Source organism: Lepus europaeus, chromosome 1 (genome assembly GCF_033115175.1).
Source record: "Lepus europaeus isolate LE1 chromosome 1, mLepTim1.pri, whole genome shotgun sequence".
NCBI classification, from domain to species: domain Eukaryota; kingdom Metazoa; phylum Chordata; class Mammalia; order Lagomorpha; family Leporidae; genus Lepus; species Lepus europaeus.
In genome coordinates this window covers 178,026,316-178,053,668 of record NC_084827.1, presented here as the reverse complement: position 1 = coordinate 178,053,668, position 27,353 = coordinate 178,026,316, and the positions used below count along the sequence as shown (strand labels likewise).

The 27,353-nt window shown below is 46.2% G+C and overlaps 3 protein-coding genes across 3 annotated transcripts in view; all 3 read right to left on the bottom strand.

The window, feature by feature from the left end:
* The window catches only part of LOC133761011 (UDP-glucuronosyltransferase 1-6), a 215,355-nt gene that overhangs the window by 117,689 nt on the left and 70,313 nt on the right, over positions 1-27,353 (bottom strand). The gene's annotated exons all lie outside the window — the stretch shown is intronic.
* Positions 5,082-9,113, bottom strand: LOC133757514 (UDP-glucuronosyltransferase 1-6-like). Its single transcript, XM_062187984.1, has 2 exons — positions 8,253-9,113; positions 5,082-5,156 (listed from the first exon to the last, which is right to left on the bottom strand). Exons 1-2 carry the CDS (start codon positions 9,111-9,113, stop codon positions 5,082-5,084), a joined length of 936 nt encoding a protein of 311 aa, XP_062043968.1.
* Positions 23,008-26,216, bottom strand: LOC133757451 (UDP-glucuronosyltransferase 1-6-like). The gene is made up of 2 exons (XM_062187837.1): positions 25,254-26,216; positions 23,008-23,046 (listed from the first exon to the last, which is right to left on the bottom strand). Exons 1-2 carry the CDS (start codon positions 26,112-26,114, stop codon positions 23,008-23,010), a joined length of 900 nt encoding a protein of 299 aa, XP_062043821.1. The 5' UTR covers positions 26,115-26,216.

The following is a 27,353-nucleotide window of genomic DNA, read 5'->3' as shown; positions in this document are numbered from 1 at the left end:
CAGAAAACTTAATTGTAGCTTAGACAGCACGTTTCTTAGCTCCTCTAATAATGACTCTGTCCTTTGTTCTAGGCCCTGTCTAGTGCACTTGGGCCTCATTCCTTTGTAATCATAACCTCTACTCTACCACCAATGGCTCTACTCCCAACATGTGTGTACTGATGGTCCTCTTCCCCACTTAATGCTGTATAATTGTTCAAACCTGGTTAATGCCACTCTTAGGATCATTGGTTACTATCCTCACTCTGTCTTTTATGACCTTGTCTAAATATGATCAGAGTCGGCAAACTTGGAAGGCTTCCATAGCCTTGGCAAATCATGACGACAGCCTAGGATGGTTACTGGTGCCATAAACTAGAGTGTCAATTTGTTGGGTCAACAACAGGAGCCACTGTGCACTTGCTCCTCATGTGGGATCTCTGTCCTTAATGTGCTGTACATTGTGATTTAATGCTATAACTACTACTCAAACAGTATGTTTCACTTTGTGTTTCTATTTGGGTGCAAACTGTTGAAATCTTTATACTAAATTGATCTTCTGTATATAAAGAGAATTGAAAATGAATCTTGATGCAAATGGAAGGGGAGAGGGAGCGGGAGAGGGGAGGGTTGTGGGTGGGAGGGAAGTTATGGGGGGGGGGGAAGCCATTGTAATCCATAAGCTGTACACTGGAAATTTATATTCATTAAATAAGTTAAAAAAAAAAAAAGAAAACCCCAAAGACCCTACCAAAAACAACCAGAACAAATAAATCTACTCTGCAATGTGGAAGGAGACATAGTCAACATACATACTCAGTAGCATTTCCATGTGGTGATAGAGCGTTATCAGAAAAAGAAGAGCACTCAGCAACTCCATTTACAATAGCAACAAGAAGACAATACTAATAAATGTCACCAAAGCAACAAAAAGCACAATAAAGAGGATGAAAAGTTGTTGAAAGAAATTGAAGAGAATACACACAAGAAAGGAATGATAACTGTGACCGTGCGCTGGGAGAAGCAATATTGTTAAAATGTCCATACTGTCTATAAATTCAACATAATCCTTCTCAAACACCGACAGCATCCTTCACAGAACAAGATAGGGCCATGCTAACAGTCATAGGAAATCACAAAATCCCCTCAATAGCTAAGGCAATCTTGAGCAAAAAGCAAAGGCACTACACTGTCTCCCTCAAAATATGCTGTACTTATAGCAATCAAACAACATAGCATTGATATAATAATACTTACAAAAGCCCATGTGACAAAATAGAAAGCCTAGAAAGAAACCCAGGCACTGATATCCAAGGGATTTTCCACAAAGTGCTAAGATCACACAGTGAAGAAAGGACAGTCTCTTCAATTAGTAGTGCTGGGAAAACTGGATATCCACATGGGGAAGAGGGACATAGACCTACACATGCAAAAGTCCATTCAAAATGGGTCACGGTAGTTCATGTAAGACACAACACTGTGAACATCAGAAAAAACATTGGAGAAATGCTTCATGACATTGAACTGGGAAGCTGCCTCTCTTTTTTTTTTTTTTCTAATAAGACCATATTAGGAGGAAATAAGACCAAAAACAGCCCAATGGGATTACCTCTAAGTGAGAAACTTCAAAGAAAGTAATCAACAGAATGGAGAAATGGAAGAAAATATTTGGAAACTACACATCTAAAAAGGAGTTAATATCCAGAATGTATGAGGAACTCAAGCAACCTACTACCAAGAAACCAATAACATGCTTTTAAGTTGGCCAAGTGACATGAGTGGAGATTTCTCAAAAGAAAAGACAAACATCCAAGACACATACACAACCACACATGCACACACACACACATACAAAATCAACATCACTAATCACTGGGGAAACAAATTTAAACCACAATGAATATTGCTTCACTCTAGTTTGAATGACTATTATCAAATTCCGCAAAAGATAGCAGGTGCCAGTGAGGACGTGGAAAGAGAGAACACTTAAACACTATTTACAAGAGTACATATTATTATAGCCATTATGGGAAACAGGATGGAATATTCTCAAAAAATATTAAAGCTGGAACTAGCATATGATATAACAATCTCTCGAACTGGCACCCGAAACCCGTCAGTTCTACTTCTGATCCAGCTCTCTGCTATGGCCCGGGAAAGCAATAGAAGGTGGCCCAAGCACTTGGGCCCTTGCACTCGCATGGGAGACCCGGAAGAAGCACCTGGCTCCTGGCTTCGGATCAGCGCGATGTGCTGGCCTCAGCAGCCATTGGAGGGTGAACCAACGGCAAAAAGGAAGACTTTCTCTCTGAATCTCTCTCTCTCACTATCCACGCTGCCTGTCAAAAAATAAATAAAATTAAAAAAAAAAAAGAAAATGAAATGAAGACACAAGTTCATTTTGTTACAAAGATTGCTGGAATGCACACATGGTTTTTCATAACTGGCAATTTCCACAAATTTTTTGAAGACCCCTGGGATTTAGCCATAAAAAAAGGACTAGACCTTGTCATTGGTGAAAATGTAGATGGAACTGGAGGTTGTTAGTTTTAAGCAAAACAAGCCAGGTACAGAAACACAAACACCCCTTGACCTCAGTCATAGGTAGAATATCAAAAATTGACCTCACTGAATTTGAGAGCAGCACAGCAGTTCCTAAGCACCAACAGCAGTAGAGGAGAGGGAGAGTTAGGGAAAGACTGGTCAGCGGGAACAAGTTCCAGTTAGCAGAAAAGTGCTGGTGTTCATCTGCACAGTTGCGTGACCATAGGTAACGATCACGTGTGATATATTTCAAAACAGCTAGAAGAAAAAGATTTTGAATGCTGTCACCACAAAGACATGAAAAAAGTTCGAGGAGACCAATGGAACAGAATAGAAACACCCCAAATCAATCCAAGCATCTGCAACCAACTTCTCTTTGACAAAGGAGCTAAAATCAACCCCTGGAGCAAGGACAGTCTCTTCAACAAATGGTGCTGGGAAAACTGGATTGCCACATGCAGAGGCATGAAACAAGACCTTTACCTGACACCTTTCACCCAGATCCACTCAAAATGAACTCAAGACCTAAATCGACAACCCAACACCACCAAATTATTATAGAATATTGGGGAAACTCTGCAAGACATCGGCACAGACAAAGAGTTCCTGGAAAAGACCCAAGAGGCACAGGCAATCAAGGCCAAAATCAACCAATGGGATTACATCCAATTGAGAAGCTTCTACGCTGCAAAAGAAACAATCAGCAAGGTGAAGAGACAACTGACTAAACGGGAGAAAATATTTGCAAACTATGAAACTGATAAAGGATTAATATCCAGGCTACATAAAGAGACCAAGAAACTCAACAACAACAAAACAATCTGCTTAAGAAATGGGCAAAGGACTTAAGCAGACAGTTTTCAAAAGAGGAAATCCAAATGGCCAGCAGACACATGAAAATATGCTCAGGATCCCAGGCTGCAAAGAAATGAAAACCAAAACCACAATGAGGTTTCACATCACCCTCCCCCTCTTCCCTTAGAATGGCTTTCATAGGGAAATCAACAAACAGCAATTGCTGGTGAGGATGTGGACAAAAAGGTCCCCTAATCCACTGTTGGTGGAAATGTAAACTGTGGGAGACAGTATGGAGATACCTCAGAAATCTGAATATAGACCTACCATATGACCCAGCCATCCCACTCCTGGGACTCTACCCAAGGGAAATGAAATCAACATATGAAAGAGCTCTCTGTACCTCCATGTTTATCACAGTTCAATTCACATTAGCAAAGACATGGAATCAACCCAAATGCCCATCACCGGAAGACTGGAGAAAGAAATTGTGGGATATCTACACCATAGAACACTGCACAGAAGTAAAAACAATGAACTCCTGTCATTTGCAACAAAATGGATGAGACTGGAAAACATCATACTTAGTGAAACAGGCCAGTCCCAAAGGGTCAAATTCCATATGTTCTCTCTGACCTGTGATAACTAACAGAGTACTTTAAGGACAACATGTAAAATGAAGTGGACACTTTGAGAGCAATGACCTGGAACAGCCTTCTCTCAACTGTTGAGAAATAGCTTCTAATTCTATATTTTGTTTATCTTTTCCTTTCTAATATTTTCCTTATCTTCTCTTTCATATGATTCACTGAACACTATACTTAAAATAGAGTTAATCATCTATATACGTAATTAAATGTAAACTGATCTTAGTAAAGAAGAAGAGTGAGAAAAGGAAAGGGAAGAGGAAGGGGGTGGGAGTGTAGGTGGAAGGGTGAACACAGTGGGAAGAATCACCAAGATCCTAAAGTTGTAATTGTGAAATGCATGAAGTTTGCAACTGCAAAGCAGTATAGTCCTACACACATTCCTATGGAATGACTTCCATGAGTACAGCTTAACAACTAGCCATAGGACCCAAAAATCCCTTAAGCTGGCTGACAAAAATAGCAGCTTAAGTGTTACAAAGATCAAATGGTTAGAAATAAGCAGTAAAGTGACCATATAGATAGGATCAAGTGTTACAGTGATCATATAAATAGGACTAAGTGTTTGGAAACAATAACAGACAGAATTACAAAGGAGTGAATGTCCAACATGGGGAGAAGTCCATAGAGCAGACTCACAGAATGACCATTGCTTTAAGTAGCACTCTGACCTCAGAATTAGCCTTAAAGGCATTCTAGTCTGGCTGCAAGTCCAAGGGGAGAATTTCAGGCATGGAAAGCCAAGATACTCTGGAAAATAAAATGTCCTACATACAAGACCCCTGTGGGTGAGACCCCAGCGGAAAGAAGTGGCCCCCAAAGAAGGATGTGCCTTTCTCTGAAGGGAGGAGAGAAGGTGCACTTTGCTTATGGCCTTGTTGAGCCAATGGATCCAAAAGGCTTCCATAGCCGAGGCAGCTCATGTCAAGAGCCTTGGGTGATCACTGATGTCATTGCCAAGAGTGTTATTTGTTAAATAAACAACAAGGGTCACTGTGCACCAACTTCCCATGCAGGACCTCTGTCCTCAAAGAGTTGTATTGTGAGACCTAATAGTAAAATTGTTCTTAAGAATCACTTCTATTTAGGGTATTAATTGGAGGATAATACTATGTCTCATAAGTTAGTTATGTCTAAGAGCTCACAAGAGCTGTACTTTCCTTGGGTTCCTCTTGAAAGAGAATTAAGTTTCTAAAAGGAAAGAAGGAGAAGGAAGGGAAAAGAGGGAGGGGGGAAAAAGTGAAATCACCTTTGAGAAGCAAAAACATAGAACAGCCCTGGTCTAGACCACTGAGAAACAGTTCTCTCAGCTCTTATAGTCCATTCTTCCCTTTTTTTGTTTTCCTTTCTTTCTTTCTGTTTCTTTCTCTTTCTTGCACTAAACAGGAGAGGGAGGAGGAAGGGGGAGGAACTGGGAGGGCGGGCGTGTGTGGTGGGAAGAAGAACTGTGTTCCTGATGGTGTATTTATGAGATACATACTAAGAAATTTTTTTTAATTTTTTTTAAAATAAAAGCAAAGTTTAGAGTCCTTTGGAATAGTGCACACATTAGTAACAAGAAGGGAAGAAAGATGCGTACAAAACTATAAAGTCACTGAAGTTAGTATAAATTAAATGAATATGACATAAACGGAAAGAATCTTCTCTCAAAAAAGAGGATTCACAGGGGCTGACATTGTGGCGTAGCAGATAACACCTGCGATGCTGGCATCCCAAATGGACACTGGTTTGTGTCCCAGATACTCCACTGCCTATCCAGCTCTCTGGAAGTGGCCTGGGAAAAGCAGAAGAAGATGAGTCCAGTGCTTGGGTCCCTGCACCCATGTGGGAGACCCAGATGAAGCTCCTGGCTTCAGCCTGGCCCAGTGCTGACCTTTGAGGCTGTCTGGGGAGTGAAACAGTGGATGCAAGTTGGATGTCTGTCTGTCTGTCTGTCTCTCTCTAACTCTTTCAAAAGAAACCATAAATCTTTTTTAAAGGTTTAATTATTTATTTGTTTGAAAGGCAGAGTTACAGAAATGAGGAGCTGAGAGAGAGAGAGAGAGAGAGAGAGAGAGTGAACTCTTCCATCTGCCAGTTCACGCCACAAATGGCTGTAATGCTGGGACTGAGCCCATTGAAGCCAGGAGCCAGGAGCTTCTTCCAGGTCTCCCATGTGGGTGCAGGGGACCAAGCACTTGGGTCGACTTCTTCTGCTTTCCTAGGCCATAGTAGAGAGCTCGGTCAGAAGTGAAGAAGCACGGACACGAACCAGTGCCCATATGGGATGCCGATGCCACAGGCAGAGGCTTAGTTCAAAAAAAAAAAATTTATAAAACGATTCACCACAGAAATTATGAAACAAAACTGAGCTTGTACTCAGGGTCCATGCAGGATATCTCCAAAGTTCTTGGTAAAGTTATAGATCCAACTTGGGACATGTTTCAGAGCCTTGAGATGGTTTATTTGACAAAGGAAACTTGATTCTTAAAACCACAACTCAGTTGCTAAGAATGAAACATGCAGGCTGCAGACTGCCCATTGCAACAAGGAGGCCACGTGGATGACAATGACACACAGGTGAGGCAGCCCAGAGCCCACCCCCTGCACTGCTCTGGTTTCAATGTCACTGCAGACAGCACTTTCACAGAAACACAGTGCGTGGACCAAGGTACCAAAGACGACAGTGTTTTCCTTCTCTCACCTGATATTTCTTTGTGATAGAAGAAATCCCTTTGAACAGACAATAACATACAAATCTCTTGTACTCATAAACCTCTGGTTGAATCTTGACACTCGGAGTTTCTGTTTCACAACGTGGGCTCCCTGGACCCCATCCCATTGTGCTCAGCCTCCTGCCCCTCTGTCTCACGGGACCTGTGTCCAGTGTTCAGTGTGGAAGACACGGGGGAAAGGTCTCTGGGACTGTCTGAGACTCATTCCGATGAAAAATGCATTGAAAAGGAAATTCTGGCGTGAAGATGGAGTGGTCTGACAACTTTCAAAGGTACAAATACTTTACAAAAGCAACTCAGAGGTTTTGATTTTCCAAAGTGACTCTGGGCACTGTGCCCCACTTCTCAGGGGGGCCATCTAGGAACAGTCCCTGAGGTCTGAGGCTCCCACACCTGTCTGCACTGGCCCAGCAGTGAGCAGTCAGCTTTGCAGGCCACACACAGCTCAGTCGCAAGTTCTGTGTGCTGGTGCTGGTGCTGGTGCTGGTTTTTAACCTCCCTCTGAAGCTATGAAAACTTGGGGCAGTGTTGTGGCACACTGGGTCATCGCTCCATCTGCAATGCCCGTATCCCATATAGGTGCCATTTCAAGTCCTGGCTGCTTTACTTCTGATCCAGCTCTCTGCTAATGCATCTGGGAATGCAGCAGAAGGTGGCCTAAGTGCTTGAGATGGAGTTTCAGGCTCCTGGCTCTGGCCTGAATCTGGGGAGGGAATCAGTAGTCTAGATGGAAGATCTCTCTCTCTCTCTCTCTCTCTCTCTCCCCCTCTCTCTGTAATCTTGCCTTTCAAATATAAAAAATGAATGTTACAAGAAAAACAGGTATGAAAACCATTCTTACTTGTGGGCCATATAAAAACAGGCCTGTGGAGGTATAGTGGTTAAGATGCCAATTGGGATACCTGCTTCCCAAAGAAGAGCACATGGATTTGGAGACCTGGCTCTGGCTCTGTTCCTGCTTTAGCCTGGCCCAGCCCTGGCTGCCTTTAGCATTTGGGGAGTGAATCCAGGGATGTGAGATCTCTCTCTCTCTCCCTCTCTCTCTTTGTCTTTCTCTCTTTCTCTACCTCTCTCTCTCCCTCTCCTCCTCTCCCTCTCTTCTTTTTCCCCATGACACAAATAAATAAAAAAAAACAAACAAAAAAATAATTGCGTAAAACAACTCAAAAAAAGAAAAGAACAGATTTGGCCTGTGGGTTGGCTCCTGCCTGCCTTCGGACCCAGGGACAAAGCATGGACAGAGTTGGGAGAGTGGGTTTCAAAAAGGACACGTTGCCTTGGTCAAGCCTTCACCTCTGTTGGACTGCAATGCCATTGCTGCAATGATCCTGGGACTGGCCCCAGAACAAACTAAGTGTATGTGCGTATCTATGGCTGTCACCAGGCATGAGCCCTGAGTTCATTGCAACACCTGCATGTCACCTTGGCCTCAGGTCCCCCACACCCCTGCTGTTCCAGGCCTGGCATCCCCTCCCCAACACCATTTCTGCTCCCTGGGGACAGGAGGCAAATGAATGGGAGAAGACAGAGCCCAGAAGAGCAGTGTCTGCCTGCAAGAAGCACACCCACCCACCTGAGACAGGACGTCTGGCTTCTTGCAGTTGATCCCGCCAATGAGCACCATGTTGGGCATCACCGGCCTGGGGTACTCAAACACAAAGTCGTATCTTAGCAGCCACACGGGGTCCTTCTGAAATAAGGTGGGCAGGTCCACTTTCCTCTTGAGGAGCTCCAAGGCCATGTCCTCATACTTCGAATACAGACAGTAAAATAGAGGGACCTCCAGCAAGTTAACAAGGAAGTTGACCACGCGCTGGGGGAAGCTCATCTGGTCGGAGAACTTAGTGTAGCACTGGGGGATGTAGGACACCGGGTTGGGGCTTCCGCCAAACCAATGCTCCCGGGAACAGGGGAAGCCCCTGAACAGGTACACGGAGGGCAGGCCCAGGTACTCAGCCAGGATCGCACCACAGGGTAACCCCGGGTCTATGAAAAGAGCATCGAACTTGCCCGCCTTGAGGAAATCCAAGGTGTCGCGGTGTCTCAGGAGGCTCTGGCAGCTGAAGAAGAACATGTCAATGACAACCATGAGATTCCTGTATTCTGTCTGAGGCCTGCTCAGCCAAGACCTGTTAGTAAAGTGCTTCAATCCAAAGGTGCGATACCGATTCCTCAGCTCCTCCTGGTCAAACGGCACAGGATAGATTCTCCTCGTGTAGAACCTGGATTCTCTCAAGAGCAAGTTGACTTCCGGCACCAGCACCACGACTTCATGCCCCCTTGCCCCTAGAGCCTCAACTATGTCCTGCATGCTAAGCCAGTGGCTTCCATCCTGGGGCACCACCAGCAGCCTGTCACCCACCACCGTGCCCCAGAGTGCCACGAAGAGAACCCCCGCAGACGCTCTCTGAGCTGCAGGGAGCAGGCAGGCCATCTAGAGAGAGTTAGAGTGACACCAATAATAAATACTTCATACACCCTGCCCTGCACCGCTGGCTACGTCCCCTGAACCAAACAGTGCTTTCACAGACTCTCTGTCCTTCTACCTGGCTCGGAATCCTGCCCTTTTATTTGAATGAACCTATATTAACCATTAATCATTTTTTAAGCAAGCTCTCTTGAACCAATTGGAGCCACAAGAGCTTTCACCTGAGATTTTAGTTTACTTTTTCACCTCCACCCTTCTGCCTCTCCCTCTGACATACTCTTAGCAACAGTCTCAGGGCAATTTGGAAAGATCCAGGATCCTCCCCACCCACCGTTCTGCCAGCTCTGAAACCCCCTGCATTCCTCATCATTGGTGTTGGCCATCCATGAGTGAATGCGAATGCTTCTCCCATTTTTTTAAAAAAAACTTTTCTCACAAGAATAAAGAAGCATTAACAGGTAACACATTCAAGATTCAAAGCAGCACAATGGAGCTCCCACTCTGAAAGTCTGGTTGCCACAGTGATGGTTGGATGACAAGGTGGCCTACCGAGGGGTGGGGGCACTGAAGAAGCCAAGGTAACTTCCACCCCCAATGACCTGAGCTCCAGGTGCATCCCAGCTCACAGCCAGCCACAGCATTCAAGTGACTGCCTGGCCATCCCTACCCCACCTCTGTCAGCACAGGTGGAGAAAGACTCCACCTCCTGGGGAGTAGAACAGAGAAGGAACTGCAGGCCTTGCTTGGAACTCAGAGCTGGGCCCACCATGATGAATCTTAATACTGAACGTAATCCTACAGACTCGGGGAGAGTCTGGTGGACACAGTGGGGATGCACTACCCTCCCCAAGTCCCTGTGGAAGAACCCATGGATTTGCCACAGATTTGGAGTCGGTGCTCTCTCTGATGCTGACAGGGTGAAGACACTCACACAACAAACCTGGATTCAGTGTGGCACTGAATGCTGACATAGCACCAGCCACCACAGCTCAGGGAACAAAATCAACGCCCTGCTAAGCACTTCTGGAAGGTCGGGAACAAAGTCATATTGCAAACACTGGGGAAATTACCACTTTTATTCAACAATTACCACTTTTATTCAACAAGCCTGGAATTTCTAACCAGGGTAGCAAGCAAAGGAAAAAAAATAATAAATAAGAAAAGACATCCAAATTGGAAAGAAGAGAACTAAATTGCCACTGTTTTCAGATAATGTGATCAAAGATGGCCAGCTCTCCTCCCAGGCCAGCCAAGTCATGAAAGTCAACAGAGTGCCTCCCCGTAGGAGGTTCACACCTCCCTTAGGATATACCCCATGTGAAGAGATAGATAGGTCTGGGCCTCTGAATTTACAAGGCCTAAAGCCCACCAGATTATTATCAAGCCCCTTCTATCAGGTTCTATTTGCCTCTCAATCAGAAAACTTAATTGTAGCTTAGACAGCACGTTTCTTAGCTCCTCTAATAATGACTCTGTCCTTTGTTCTAGGCCCTGTCTAGTGCACTTGGGCCTCATTCCTTTGTAATCATAACCTCTACTCTACCACCAATGGCTCTACTCCCAACATGTGTGTACTGATGGTCCTCTTCCCCACTTAATGCTGTATAATTGTTCAAACCTGGTAAATGCCACTCTTAGGATCATTGGTTACTATCCTCACTCTGTCTTTTATGACCTTGTCTAAATATGATCAGAGTCGGCAAACTTGGAAGGCTTCCATAGCCTTGGCAACTCATGACGACAGCCTAGCATGGTTACTGGTGCCATAAACTAGAGTGTCAATTTGTTGGGTCAACAACAGGAGCCACTGTGCACTTGCTCCTCATGTGGGATCTCTGTCCTTAATGTGCTGTACATTGTGATTTAATGCTATAACTAGTACTCAAACAGTATGTTTCACTTTGTGTTTCTATTTGGGTGCAAACTGTTGAAATCTTTATACTAAATTGATCTTCTGTATATAAAGAGAATTGAAAATGAATCTTGATGCAAATGGAAGGGGAGAGGGAGCGGGAGAGGGGAGGGTTGTGGGTGGGAGGGAAGTTATGGGGGGGGGGGAAGCCATTGTAATCCATAAGCTGTACACTGGAAATTTATATTCATTAAATAAGTTAAAAAAAAAAAAAGAAAACCCCAAAGATCCTACCAAAAACAACCAGAACAAATAAATCTACTCTGCAATGTGGAAGGAGACATAGTCAACATACATACTCAGTAGCATTTCCATGTGGTGATAGAGCGTTATCAGAAAAAGAAGAGCACTCAGCAACTCCATTTACAATAGCAACAAGAAGACAATACTAATAAATGTCACCAAAGCAACAAAAAGCACAATAAAGAGGATGAAAAGTTGTTGAAAGAAATTGAAGAGAATACACACAAGAAAGGAATGATAACTGTGACCGTGCGCTGGGAGAAGCAATATTGTCAAAATGTCCATACTGTCTATAAATTCAACATAATCCTTCTCAAATACCGACAGCATCCTTCACAGAACAAGATAGGGCCATGCTAACAGTCATAGGAAATCACAAAATCCCCTCAATAGCTAAGGCAATCTTGAGCAAAAAGCAAAGGCACTACACTGTCTCCCTCAAAATATGCTGTACTTATAGCAATCAAACAACATAGCATTGATATAATAATACTTACAAAAGCCCATGTGGCAAAATAGAAAGCCTAGAAAGAAACCCAGGTGCTGATATCCAAGGGATTTTCCACAAAGTGCTAAGATCACACAGTGAAGAAAGGACAGTCTCTTCAATTAGTAGTGCTGGGAAAACTGGATATCCACATGGGGAAGAGGGACATAGACCTACACATGCAAAAGTCCATTCAAAATGGGTCACGGTAGTTCATGTAAGACACAACACTGTGAACATCAGAAAAAACATTGGAGAAATGCTTCATGACATTGAACTGGGAAGCTGCCTCTCTCTTTTTTTTTTTTCTAATAAGACCATATTAGGAGGAAATAAGACCAAAAACAGCCCAATGGGATTACCTCTAAGTGAAAAACTTCAAAGAAAGTAATCAACAGAATGGAGAAATGGAAGAAAATATTTGGAAACTACACATCTAAAAAGGAGTTAATATCCAGAATGTATGAGGAACTCAAGCAACCTACTACCAAGAAACCAATAACATGCTTTTAAGTTGGCCAAGTGACATGAATGGAGATTTCTCAAAAGAAAAGACAAACATCCAAGACACATACACAACCACACATGCACACACACACACATACAAAATCAACATCACTAATCACTGGGGAAACAAATTTAAACCACAATGAATATTGCTTCACTCTAGTTTGAATGACTATTATCAAATTCTGCAAAAGATAGCATGTGCCAGTGAGGACGTGGAAAGAGAGAACACTTAAACACTATTTACAAGAGTACATATTATTATAGCCATTATGGGAAACAGAATGGAATATTCTCAAAAAATATTAAAGCTGGAACTAGCATATGATATAACAATCTCTCGAACTGGCACCCGAAACCCGTCAGTTCTACTTCTGATCCAGCTCTCTGCTATGGCCTGGGAAAGCAATAGAAGGTGGCCCAAGCACTTGGGCCCTTGCACTCGCATGGGAGACCCGGAAGAATCCCCTGGCTCCTGGCTTCGGATCTCTGCAGCTCTGGCCATTTTGGCCTGTTGGGGTGTGAACCTCTTCCTCTCCCTCTCTCTCTCTCTATCTCCCTCTCGTTCACTCCCTCCACATATTCTCTCTCTGTGTAAATCTGACTTTCAAATAAATAAGTAAATCTTTTAAAAAAGACACACACATGAATACTATGAGGGTTATAAGGAAAGGGGGTGCAGAACTGAGAGGAGACAGGAGATGAACTCACAGCCAAAATGAATTTATTCAAGAAAAATAAATGGCAGAGATCAGTGACCAACTGCCAGTGTGCACACAGACTGAACACATGGTAGAGGGCGCAGACCCCAGAGGGCTGGATTTTGGTATCTTAGGGTGGGCTAGAGGTCTGTAGGGGAGGGGGAGTGACCAATGGATCTGAGTTGCTCTACACAGATTCTTCAAGCTTGGCTCTGCCTTCCAAACCTGGAGAACAATACAGGGGGCAGGCTGGGGACCATACAGCTTGTGAGACTGAATTGGGATGCAGGGATAAGAGATAAATTCAAAGGATGCATGGATAAGATGTAAATTCTGATTTTATCCCATTTAGGGCAAGAAACTAGATAGAATGGCTGCGGATCATGTCTTTGATCCATCAAGGGTACTTCCCAAGGGTTGTAGAAAATGCAATGAAGCCAGCGCCGTGGCTTTATAGGCTAATCCTCTGCCTTGCGGCGCCGGCACACTAGGTTCTAGTCCCGGTTGGGGCGCCAGATTCTATCCCAGTTGCTCCTCTTTCAGACCAGCTCTCTGCTGTGGCCCAGGAGTGCAGTGGAGGATGGCCCAAGTGCTTGGGCCCTGCACCCCATGGGAGACCAGGAGAAGCACCTGGCTCCTGGCTTCGGATCAGCGCGATGTGCTGGCCTTAGCAGCCATTGGAGGGTGAACCAACGGCAAAAAGGAAGACCTTTCTCTCTGTCTCTCTCTCTCTCACTATCCACGTTGCCTGTCAAAAAATAAATAAAATTTAAAAAAAAAAAAGAAAATGCAATGAAGACACAAGTTCATTTTGTTACAAAGATTGCTGGAATGCACACATGGTTTTTCATAACTGGCAATTTCCACAAATTTTTTGAAGACCCCTGGGATTTAGCCATAAAAAAAGGACTAGACCTTGTCATTGGTGAAAATGTAGATGGAACTGGAGGTTGTTAGTTTTAAGCAAAACAAGCCAGGTACAGAAACACAAACACCCCTTGACCTCAGTCATAGGTAGAATATCAAAAATTGACCTCACTGAATTTGAGAGCAGCACAGCAGTTCCTAAGCACCAACAGCAGTAGAGGAGAGGGAGAGTTAGGGAAAGACTGGTCAGCGGGAACAAGTTCCAGTTAGCAGAAAAGTGCTGGTGTTCATCTGCACAGTTGCGTGACCATAGGCAACGATCACGTGTGATATATTTCAAAACAGCTAGAAGAAAAAGATTTTGAATGCTGTCACCACAAAGACATGAAAAAAGTTCGAGGAGACCAATGGAACAGAATAGAAACACCCCAAATCAATCCAAGCATCTGTCACCAACTTCTCTTTGACAAAGGAGCTAAAATCAACCCCTGGAGCAAGGACAGTCTCTTCAACAAATGGTGCTGGGAAAACTGGATTGCCACATGCAGAGGCATGAAACAAGACCTTTACCTGACACCTTTCACCCAGATCCACTCAAAATGAACTCAAGACCTAAATCGACAACCCAACACCGCCAAATTATTATAGAATATTGGGGAAACTCTGCAAGACATCGGCGCAGACAAAGAGTTCCTGGAAAAGACCCAAGAGGCACAGGCAATCAAGGCCAAAATCAACCAATGGGATTACATCCAATTGAGAAGCTTCTACACTGCAAAAGAAACAATCAGCAAGGTGAAGAGACAACTGACTAAACGGGAGAAAATATTTGCAAACTATGAAACTGATAAAGGATTAATATCCAGGCTACATAAAGAGATCAAGAAACTCAACAACAACAAAACAATCTGCTTAAGAAATGGGCAAAGGACTTAAGAAGACAGTTTTCAAAAGAGGAAATCCAAATGGCCAGCAGACACTTGAAAATATGCTCAGGATCCCAGGCTGCAAAGAAATGAAAACCAAAACCACAATGAGGTTTCACATCACCCTCCCCCTCTTCCCTTAGAATGGCTTTCATAGGGAAATCAACAAACAGCAATTGCTGGTGAGGATGTGGACAAAAAGGTCCCCTAATCCACTGTTGGTGGGAATGAAAACTGTGGGAGACAGTATGGAGATACCTCAGAAATCTGAATATAGACCTACCATATGACCCAGCCATCCCACTCCTGGGACTCTACCCAAGGGAAATGAAATCAACATATGAAAGAGCTCTCTGTACCTCCATGTTTATCACAGTTCAATTCACATTAGCAAAGACATGGAATCAACCCAAATGCCCATCACCGGAAGACTGGAGAAAGAAATTGTGGGATATCTACACCATAGAACACTGCACAGAAGTAAAAAAAAAAAAAAAAAAAAAAAAATGAACTCCTGTCATTTGCAACAAAATGGATAAGACTTGAAAACATCATACTAGTGAAACAGGCCAGTCCCAAAGGGACTAATTCCATATGTTCTCTCTGACCTGTGATAACTAACAGAGTACTTTAAGGACAACATGTAAAATGAAGTGGACACTTTGAGAAGCAATGATCTGGAACAGCCTTCTCTCAACTGTTGAGAAAAAGCTTCTAATTCTATATTTTGTTTATCTTTTCCTTTCTAATATTTTCCTTATCTTCTCTTTCATATGATTCATTGAACATTATACTTAACATAAAGTTAATAATCTATGTATGTAATGAAATATAAATTGATCTTAGTAAAGAAGAAGAGTGAGAATAAGAAAGGGAAGAGGAAGGGGGTGGGAGTGTAGGTGGAAGGGTGAACACAGTGGGAAGAATCACCAAGATCCTAAAGTTGTAATTGTGAAATGCATGAAGTTTGCAACTGCAAAGCAGTATAGTCCTACACACATTCCTATGGAATGACTTCCATGAGTACAGCTTAACAACTAGCCATAGGACCCAAAAATCCCTTAAGCTGGCTGACAAAAATAGCAGCGTAAGTGTTACAAAGATCAAATGGTCAGAAATAAGCAGTAAAGTGACCATATAGATAGGATCAAGTGTTACAATGATCATATAAATAGGACTAAGTGTTTGGAAACAATAACAGACAGAATTACAAAGGAGTTAATGTCCAACATGGGGAGAAGTCCATAGAGCAGACTCACAGAATGACAATCGCTTTAAGTAGCACTCTGACCTCAGAATTAGCCTTAAGGGCATTCTAGTCTGGCTGCAAAGTCCAAGGGGAGAATTTCAGGCATGGAAAGCCAAGATACTCTGGGAAAAAAAGTGTCCTACATACAAGACCCCTGTGGGTGAGACCCCAGCGGAAAGAAGTGGCCCCCAAAGAGGGATGTGCCTTTCTCTGAAGGGAGGAGAGAAGGTGCACTTTGCTTACGGCCTTGTTGAGCCAATGGATCCAAAAGGCTTCCATAGCCGAGGCAGCTCATGTCAAGAGCCTTGGGTGATCACTGATGTCATTGCCAAGAGTGTTATTTGTTAAATAAACAACAAGGGTCACTGTGCACCAACTTCCCATGCAGGACCTCTGTCCTCAAAGAGTTGTATTGTGAGACCTAATAGTAAAATTGTTCTTAAGAATCACTTCTATTTAGGGTATTAATTGGAGGATAATACTATGTCTCATAAGTTAGTTATGTCTAAGAGCTCACAAGAGCTGTACCTTCCTTGGGTTCCTCTTGAAAGAGAATTAAGTTTCTAAAAGGAAAGAAGGAGAAGGAAGGGAAAAGAGGGAGGGGGAGTGAAATCACCTTTGAGAAGCAAAAACATAGAACAGCCCTGGTCTAGACCACTGAGAAACAGTTCTCTCAGCTCTTATAGTCCATTCTTCCCTTTTTTTGTTTTCCTTTCTTTCTTTCTGTTTCTTTCTCTTTCTTGCACTAAACAGGAGAGGGAGGAGGAAGGGGGAGGAACTGGGAGGGCGGGCGGGTGTGGTGGGAAGAAGAACTGTGTTCCTGATGGTGTATTTATGAGATACATACTAAGAAATTATTTTTAATTTTTTTAAAAATAAAAGCAAAGTTTAGAGTCCTTTGGAATAGTGCACACATTAGTAACAAGAAGGGAAGAAAGATGCGTATAGAACTATAAAGTCACTGAAGTTAGTATAAATTAAATGAATATGACATAAACGGAAAGAATCTTCTCTCAAAAAAGAGGATTCACAGGGGCTGACATTGTGGCGTAGCAGATAACACCTGCGATGCCAGCATCCCATATGGACACTGGTTTGTGTCCCAGCTGATCCACTTCCGATCCAGCTCTCTGGAAGTGGCCTGGGAAAAGCAGAAGAAGATGAGCAAGTTCTTGGGTCCCTGAACCCATGTGGGAGACCCAGATGAAGCTCCTGGCTTCAGCCTGGCCCAGTGCTGACCTTTGAGGCTGTCTGGGGAGTGAATCAGTGGACGCAAGTTGGATGTCTGTCTGTCTCTCTCTCTCTCTCCAACTCTTTCAAGAAACCATAAATCTTTTTTAAAGGTTTAATTATTTATTTGTTTTAAAGGCAGCGTTACAGAAATGCAGAGGCAGAGAGAGAGACAAATCGCGCGAGAGAGAGCGAGCTCTTCCATCTGCCGGTTCATTCCCCAGATGGCTGCAATGGCTGGGACTGAGCCCATCTGAAGCCAGGAGCCAGGAGCTTCTTCCAGGTCTCCCATGTGGGTGCAAGGGACCAAGCACTTGGGTCGACTTCTTCTGCTTTTCTAGGCCATAGCAGAGAGCTGGGTCAGAAGTGAGGCATCTGGACACGAACCAGTGCCCATATGGGATGCCGGTGCCAAAGGCAGAGGCTTGGCCCAGAAATAAATAAATATTAAAAAAAAGGTTCACCACAGAAATTATGAAACAAAACCGAGCTTGTACTCAGGGTCCATGTAGGATATCTCCAAAGTTCTTGGTAAAGGTATAGATCCAACTTTGGAAACGATGCCAGGTGAGGAGAGGCTGGTCATGGGGTCAGCAGAAAAAACACAGCAGGAATGAACAGGTGCTTAGCCAGCAGTGCCCCACAGGGGACCATGGGGCCTGTGAAAACCACATAAAAGGAGCTGTCATCCAGGCGCCTCACCAGGGCTTTGTTATGCAATAGCTCTGAACATGACTGGGAATAGATCATGGATGCATTTTTCCGGCTTGCTGCATTTTCCAAAACCGCTTCAGAAAACTTTGTGTTTCAAAGACCCTCTGATGGTGCTGCCAGAACATATGATTAAATTCATCCTGCGTGAGAGGAGCGGCACAGGTTCTCAGAGTGAAAGGGGCCTCTCCTCTGACATACTGATTCTGCTGTATCACCAGGACCATGGGCAGGTGGCCTCGGGCCTGGAGCTCCTGCAGGACCTTCTGCACGCTGAGCCCGTGGCTGCCCTCCAAGGCACCACCAGCACCCTGCTGCCCTCAGCCCAGGGCACCGCACACAGCAAGAGCTGCAGCCCCGCCAGCCCCGGGAGGGCAGCTCATTGCACTGGCCACACCAGCCTGTGCTCCTACCTGAGCTTTTCCAACCTTCATGTTGTCGTCACCAGGCTACTTATCAAGCAGCACAACAATGGTAGACACAGTGTGCTCCCTAAGCAAATCATTGTGCGATAAACCTACCCTCTCTTTTATGATGGCCCTACCCTCTGCCTCCACCCAGGAGAGATGGATCTGACGGCCGGGTCCTGGACAAACGCACCTGCCCCTGTGCTGTCCCCGGGAGCATGCTACTTCATGCCTTTCTTTTCCTGACTACTCCCAAAACAAGGTAGTCAACACTCATTTTATTTCAACACCTGCCACTTCTCTTCTAACCTCTCTTTAACAGATTGCAACTGACCTATTGCCAATACCCTGGCTGCCAATTCACTTCTCTGCCTGCTGGGCCCTAATCTGGTAAATCTATTAACTCTTTCTTCTCTGGGGGAGATGGCTGATTATAGGCAGCTCAGCTACCCCCTGATAAAGAAGGATCAGAAACAAAAAAAACTACTATTTGGCTGCAATACTTGTGGGAGTGTGCTGGAGAGCAGTGCACACAAAGTGGAGAGCCAGCCCACTGGGCAGCTCGAGAGACCTGACCCAGACACCCCAGACACCCCAGACACCCCAGACACCCCAGGTGCAGCTGGGCTTCACACCTGCCCTGCTCCTGTTGGTTCTGGAGGTGCAGTGCTGCCCCAGACCACTGCAGTCTGCTGCACAGACCCCAGTCAACTCAGGGGTGCAGGCCACATCACACAGGGCCCCTGCTCCTGCTGCCGTGCCAGGTGCACCACACCTGCTTGGCCACTGGAGTAGCCCCCACCCCATCCAGTGCAGTGCTCACACACTGTCCTGGGCCTCCCTCCCACTTGATGGAACTAAGACACAAATCTCAGCTATTGCAGCTCAGTGCCCAAAAGACAGATAAAATCAGCATTTCTCCCTTGTCCCTGAATCTCAATTCAGTCTCACACCCTACTGCTCTCCATCCCAGCCCCTGCATTCTTCCCCAGGTCTGGTAGAGGGGTGCCAAATATGAAAAACCTGTATGGAGGATCTCACTTCCGCCTACTGCCCCGCACCCTCACCCCTAGCACATAAAATCTGAAGAGGCCCAGCCTGCTGGGTCTGGGCTCCCTGCCACATGTTCTGTGTGCATGTCAGAGTTGATCAACTTCTGCAAGTTTATTTTCTTTGAATAAATCCGGTCTGGCTGTGAGTTTGTCCCCAGTCTACCCTGTCTCCTCTCTTTTTCCTTGTATGTGGTGTCCCTTGTGTGGCGGGGAGTGGAGGATCCAGCCTTGGTAAGAGCCGTGACTCCCTCCTCATTTTCTTCCATTCTCTCTCCTTCCAAACTCTTTCCTTCTCTCTGCGGAAACCGGGGTGAGGACCAAGAAGTGACCGCTGAGCTTCTGGCACTCGTTGGTTACTGCACTACCAGGGGAAGTTACTTACTCCAAGTTCGCATGGAAGAAGGAGGCCTGGACCCTCCCTCAAGTCTTCTACCTCCCCATCTCTTACTTCTCCCTCTCCACCTGAGAAGCCAACGTCTCAGGAACACAACCCATCGCTCACTCCATCCCCTCCGAGTCCCTCCTCCTCTTCCACCCCAAAAGTCGGCAGCAGGGGCTGCTGCCACCCCTCCACCCTCTTCCCCCCAAAAGTCTCTTCACCCAGTCGTCCCCAAGAAAGTAAAAACTCCCTATAAGCCTTCTGCCCAATTGTTCTGGCCCTCCTCTCATCCTCTCTGTGAGCCTGACCCTGCAATGACCCTCCACCCTACCGACCCTCTCTCCAGCAACTCCTCTCTGACCTACCCACCTAATTCCTCATAAGCCCACCCTGCCGCCTCCCACTACACTATCTTCCCCTCACACAAGCTCCCAAACTGTATAATCCAAACCCCACCTCCCCTTGAGGCAGTGGCTGAAGCGGTTACGGTCTCGGTGCCCTCGCTCTACCTTAGATTGAGGAACCTCTAGGCTCTTCCCAGAGAATCTCTCCACACATCGTAAGGGATTTTGCCGCCTGACTCAGTCCTACAGCTTAACTTGGAATGATCTCTATTTCGCTTTGTCCTCTGCCCTCCCTCCAGATGACGCTGAACGTATGTGGCAAGCTGCCCAACCGCATGCAGAGATGCCCTGTCAGGCCCCAGACAGACACCCAGGGGCCACTCGAGCTGTCCCCAGAGGCAACCCTAACCCGGAATGCTCGTACCAACTTGAGAACCCAGAGCTGCAGGCCCGACCACATGATCTCATGCCTGCTGGCAGCCACGCATTAAAACAGGCATTAACAGATCAATTATAAGAAGATCTGGGAGGTCACCCAAGAACTGGATGAAAACCCTGTTGTTGTATTTATATCCTGCCTTATAGAGACAATGACAAAGTACACTAACCCCAATCCCAATTACCCAGAGGGACAGCTATTCTTAAATTCCCACTTTATGGCCCAGTCAGCTCCAGATACCTGTTACAAAACTCACCAAGACCCCAATGGCAAGCCAAGTCCCACCCCTTGGAGGCCCTGTTATCAATGCAGCCATCCTGGGCACTGGGCTAAGGCTTGCTCCAACTCGAAGTCCACCTCAGCTCAAGGCTCTGGCCCTCATGGAGCCTGTTTTAATGTGGCAATACCGGACACTGGGCCAGGAGCCACCCCGACTCTGTGGAGGCCTCTTCTTTGACCTGACTTCCCTCCCCTACAGAATTCTGAACTATGCCTCCTCCTCTCACTTTCCCGCTTCTTACCAAAATGCACTCTCACTTAGGGACCTGCGCAGACACACACCTACCCAGTCCCCACTCTGCCTCTCGGCTATACTCCGACCTTTCAACCTGGTGACCATGTTTATCTAAAAGAAAATGAGGCCGCCTTAAAGCCAAAATGGAACAGACCTACCAGGTGATATTGACTTCCCCCACTGCCGCCAAACTCAAAGGACACTCCCTGAGGAACGTTGTACTTCATTAAAATGAGTAACATCTCCCTTATATGAGTCTACTCCCGCGGGACCCACCACTCTCAGGCTGACACTGCTCCCTGCAATACCAATACAATGACCTTCTAATGTCCTTGACAATTCCTGAATCCCACAGACAACTCCCAATAATTTTGCAGAAAAGATACTGGGCTTCATCTCCCCAGTCTACCTTCCCGACCTTGTGTCAGAGTGCTGGCTCCAGGCAGATCCCTGGCACTTCACACCTGCACAGAACTCCTTTTTCCCTTCCATTCATACTTCATACAGGAATGCACTGTCACCCTCTGCTACTGTTTGTAGCCGCGGTCCTAGCCCTAACCTTTGCCATAGGCTTGACAGCCATCGTCCCCACAGGCTGGCCTGTCTTAACAAACGGCTCTTAGCACTCTGTTCCTCTTCTGGTAGGATGCTTCTCTGCTATCTCCTGCTTCTAACCTGGTCCCCGTTTGTGGTTCCAAGGCCCCACATTTCCTCCCAAAAGCCTTACATACCTCTCACCAGTAGTTCTTCTAGCCTATTTTTTAAAGATAATCCCAATGTCTCTCATGTTGGATCTGCACACATTCCTCTTCTGACGGCTGGCAAGCCCTCCTCATCCCCACCCTGCTCTGGGAAAGGCCCATGGACTTGTTTATATTACAAGGACCAGAACCTTCCTGGCAGAACCCCAGGACATAGATCTCTGTTGGAGCTTCCTGGAAGAAATGCTGGCATGGCTGGAGGACGAAACGCTGATATTGTATAGAGGATCCACCTGTTAGACCTGTCCAAGGCATCTCTGCTACAGCCTCACTAAGCAGTCAAGCCCCTTTACGCATCACGCACACTTCCTTCCCTTCTTCCCACAATGTGGGTTCATTTGCCCCACGACACCTGTGACCTCATGTCCCCCTTCCAGGCCCACCCCCTACTGGCCACCACCACTCCTCACACCCAGTGGAAGTGGCTGCCATGGCATTTACTCATCATATCCCTTGCCACATGAACCCGTAAAGGTTGTAACCAGGCGTGCATCTGCCTCCCCACCACTGCACAGGGACTTGTACACTTGCCATCCTACTTCCTCCTTCGTCCTACACCCTAGACCCATCTCTATTTTCTGACCCTCTAACATACCACATCACGAGATTTCAGACTTAACCTCCTTGATAATCTCACTGGAGAAACAGGAAATGCAACTGGAATGTCCAGACTGGCCATTTCAGTAGACAAGCCAAATAAAACTGAAGATTTATCAGCCAATCTCAAAGAAAACATAAATGACCTAGCACAGAAGCTGTCTTGTCTCCAGGTTCAAGTGGATTCATGAGCAGGAGTAGAAATCCAGAACCACTGGAAGCTAGACCTCCTCAAAGCCAAGAGAGGTGGACTTTGCCTCTTTTTGGCTTTTACCAAATAAATTGGGTATGGTAAGAGATGGGATCGAATTTTTACACCAATAAATTGGGTATGGTAAGACATGGGATCAAACGCATAAAAACTGTGCTAGTGAGATGTGTTCTCAAGGTCACTCTGCCTCGTTTTGGCCATCTTTCCCACCATGGGCAATGTCTCTAATATCTCCTTTTATCCTCATACTCATAGCGCTACTATTTCTACCATGTATAATTAACATAGTCCAAAGGTTCTTGCAGGAACAAATGATGGCTCTATCTCAAGCCATCTACAGGAACAACAGACTTGTCTCCTTCTTCAAGCAATCTGATCCTGAGTATAGGTTTTGCCCCACATCTACACCCAGAACAGCAGGAAGCAACCAGAAAGAAACCAGTGCCTCTATCCTTGTCTACACTCAGAGTCAGGATTGATGGAATGAAGACACGAGTCTCAGTCATTCTAGCTCACTGCCCAAAAGATAGATAAAATCAGAATTGACCCCTTGTCCCTAAATCAAATTCAATCTCATACCCTGTTGTTCTCTACCCTAACACTTTTATTCTTCTCCAGGTGTGGAGACTTTGACCTGGGTCACGCATTTTTGAAAAGTGCCTGTTAAGGATGACATGGCATTTTTGGATTTGTTTCCTTCTTGGCACATGTTTCAGAGCCTTGAGATGGCTTGATTATTTGACAAAGGAAACTTGATTCTTAAAACCACAACTCAGTTGCTAAGAATGAAACATGCAGGCTGCAGACTGCCCATTGCAACAAGGAGGCCACGTGGATGACAATGACACACAGGTGAGGCAGCCCAGAGCCCACCCCCTGCACTGCTCTGGTTTCAATGTCACTGCAGACAGCACTTTCACAGAAACACAGTGCGTGGACCAAGGTACCAAAGACGACAGTGTTTTCCTTCTCACACCTGATATTTCTTTGTGATAGAAGAAATCCCTTGGAACAGACAATAACATACAAATCTCTTGTACTCATAAACCTCTGGTTGAATCTTGACACTCGGAGTTTCTGTTTCACAACGTGGGCTCCCTGGACCCCATCCCATTGTGCTCAGCCTCCTGCCCCTCTGTCTCACGGGACCTGTGTCCAGTGTTCAGTGTGGAAGACACGGGGGAAAGGTCTCTGGGACTGTCTGAGACTTCTTCTCATGAAAAATGCATTGAAAAGAAAATTCTGGCGTGAAGACGGAGTGGTCTGACAACTTCCAAAGGTACAAATACTTTACAAAAGCAACTCAGAGGTTCTGATTTTCCAAAGTGACTCTGGGCACTGTGCCCCACTTCTCAGGGGGGCCATCTAGGAACAGTCCCAGAGGTCTGAGGCTCCCACACCTGTCTGCACTGGCCCAGCAGTGAGCAGTCAGCTTTGCAGGCCACACACAGCTCAGTCGCAAGTTCTGTGTGCTGGTGCTGGTGCTGGTTTTTAACCTCCCTCTGAAGCTATGAAAACTTGGGGCAGTGTTGTGGCACACTGGGTCATCGCTCCACCTGCAATGCCCGTATCCCATATCGGTGCCATTTCAAGTCCTGGCTGCTCCACTTCTGATCCAGCTCTCTGCTAATGCATCTGGGAATGCAGCAGAAGGTGGCCTAAGTGCTTGAGATGGAGTTTCAGGCTCCTGGCTCTGGCCTGAATCTGGGGAGGGAGTCAGTAGTCTAGATGGAAGATCTCTCTCTCTCTCTCTCTCTCTCTCTCTCTCTCTCCCCCTCTCTCTGTAATCTTGCCTTTCAAATATAAAAAATGAATGTTAAAAGAAAAACAGGTATGAAAACCATTCTTACTTGTGGGCCATATAAAAACAGGCCTGTGGAGGTATAGTGGTTAAGATGCCAATTGGGATACCTGCTTCCCAAAGAAGAGCACATGGATTTGGAGACCTGGCTCTGGCTCTGTTCCTGCTTTAGCCTGGCCCAGCCCTGGCTGCCTTTTGCATTTGGGGAGTGAATCAACGGATGTGAGACCTCACTCTCTCTCTCTCACTCTCTCTCTCTCTGTTTCTTTCTCTCTCGCTCTCCCTCTCTTCCTCCCTCTCTCCCTCTAACTGTCTCCCTATCTTCTTTTTTCTCCATGATCACAAATAATCATAAATAAATTAAAACAAACAAAAAAAAATAATTGCGTAAAACAACTCAAAAAAAGAAAAGAAGAGATTTGGCCTGTGGGTTGGCTCCCGCCTGCCTTCGGACCCAGGGACAAAGCATGGACAGAGTTGGGAGAGTGGGTTTCAAAAAGGACACGTTGCCTTGGTCAAGCCTTCACCTCTGTTGGACTGCAATGCCATTGCTGCAATGATCCTGGGACTGGCCCCAGAACAAAACTAAGTGTATCTGCGTATCTATGGCTGTCACCAGGCATGAGCCCTGAGTTCACTGCAACACCTGCATGTCACCTTGGCCTCAGGTCTCCCACACCCCTGCTGTTCCAGGCCTGGCATCCCCTCCCCACCACCATTTCTGCTCCCAGGAGACGGGAAGCAAATGAGTGAGAGAAGACAGAGCCCAGAAGAGCAGTGTCTGCCTGCAAGAAGCACACCCACCCACCTGTGACAGGACATCCGGCTTCTTGCAGTTGATCCCGCCAATGAGCACCATGTTGGGCATCACCGGCCTGGGGTACTCAAACACAAAGTCGTATCTTAGCAGCCACACGGGGTCCTTCTGAAATAAGGTGGGCAGGTCCACTTTCCTCTTGAGGAGCTCCAAGGCCAGGTCCTCATACTTCGAATACAGACAGTAAAATAGAGGGACCTCCAGCAAGTTAACGAGGAAGTTGACCACGCGCTGGGGGAAGCTCATCTGGTCGGAGAACTTAGTGTAGCACCGGGGGATGTAGGACACCGGGTTGGGGCTTCCGCCAAACCCATGCTCCAGGGAACAGGGGAAGCCCCTGAACAGGTACACGGAGGGCAGGCCCAGGTACTCAGCCAGGATCACACCACAGGGTAACCCCGGGTCTGTGAAAAGAGCATCGAACTTGCCCGCCTTGAGGAAATCCAAGGTGTCACGGTGTCTTAGGAGGCTCTGGCAGTTGATGAAGTACATGTCAATCACAACCATGTTATTCTTGTATTCCGTCTGAGGCCCGCTCAGCCAGGACCTGTCAGTAAAGTGCTTCTCTCCAAAGGTGCGATACCGATTCCTCTGCTCCTCCTGGTCAAACGGCACTGGATAGATTCTCCTCGTGTAGAACCTGGATTCTCTCAAGAGCAAGTTGACTTCCGGCACCAGCACCACGATTTCATGCCCCCTTGCCCCAAGAGCCTCAACTATGTCCTGCATGCTAAGCCAGTGGCTTCCATCCTGAGGCACCACCAGCAGCCTGTCACCCACCACCGTGCCGCAGAGTGCCACGAAGAGAACCCCCGCAGACACTCTCTGAGCTGCAGGGAGCAGGCAGGCCATCCTGGAGAGAGTTAGAGTGACACCAATAATAAATACTTCACACCCTGCCCTGCACCACTGACCTGGGAGACTTCGTCCCCTAAACCAAACAGTGCTTTCATAGACTCTGTGTCCTTCTACCTGGCTTGGAATCCTGCCCTTTTATTTGAATGAACCTAAATTAATCATTAACCATTTTTTAAGCAAGCTCACTTGAACCAATTAGGGCCCCATGTGTGTTTTCACCTGCAATTCTATATTGATTTTCCCTTTGTCTCCAACCTATATGCCTCTCCCTATTAAAGCTTCATAGCACCAGTTTGAGGACAAGTTGGAAAGACCCCTGATGCTACCCTGTCCCCTCTGTCAGCTCTCTATCTTGAACTCCTGCACACCTCATCATCAATGATATTCATGAACGAATGAATATTAATGTTTTCCACTTTTTTTTGTCATGTTTTCTCAAAACAAAAGGGAGGCATTAACAGGTGATAAAAGCAAGATTCAAAGCAGCACAATGGCACTGCCAGTCCAGTTTCTGGTTACCATGGTGATGCATGGGTTCAAGTCTGTGATTACAGGAAGCCACATGGGCATTGGGCAAGTCTGATATGAATTCCACTTGCAATGCCCTTGGCTAAGCTACAGTTACTGGAATTTTTGCATTATGAGCAGCAATTTCTAGTCCAAAGGATGGGAGCTCTAAGACACAGTTGCCACACCAGTGTGGTTAAGAGCATAAATTCTGGCTGATGCCGTGGCTTAACAGGCTAATCCTCCGCCTTGCGGTTCCAGCACACCGGGTTCTAGTCCCGGTTGGGGCGCAGGATTCTATCCCGGTTGCCCCTCTTCCAGGCCAGCTCTCTGCTGTGGCCCGGGAAGGCAGTGGAGGATGGCCCAAGTGCTTGGGCCCTGCACCCACATGGGAGACCAGGAGAAGCACCTGGCTCCTGGCTTCAGATCAGCGTGATGCACTGGCTGCAGCAGCCATTGGAGGGTGAACCAACGGCAAAAGGAAGACCTTTCTCTGTCTCTCTCTCTCACTGTCCACTCTGCCTGTCAAAAAAAATAAAAAATAAATAAATTTTAAAAAAAAGAGCATAGTCCGGCGCCGCGGCTCAGTAGGCTAATCCTCCGCCTTGCGGCACCGGCACACCGGGTTCTAGTCCCGGTCGGGGCACCGATCCTGTCCCAGTTGCCCCTCTTCCAGGCCAGCTCTCTGCTGTGGCCTGGCAGTGCAGTGGAGGATGGCCCAAGTCC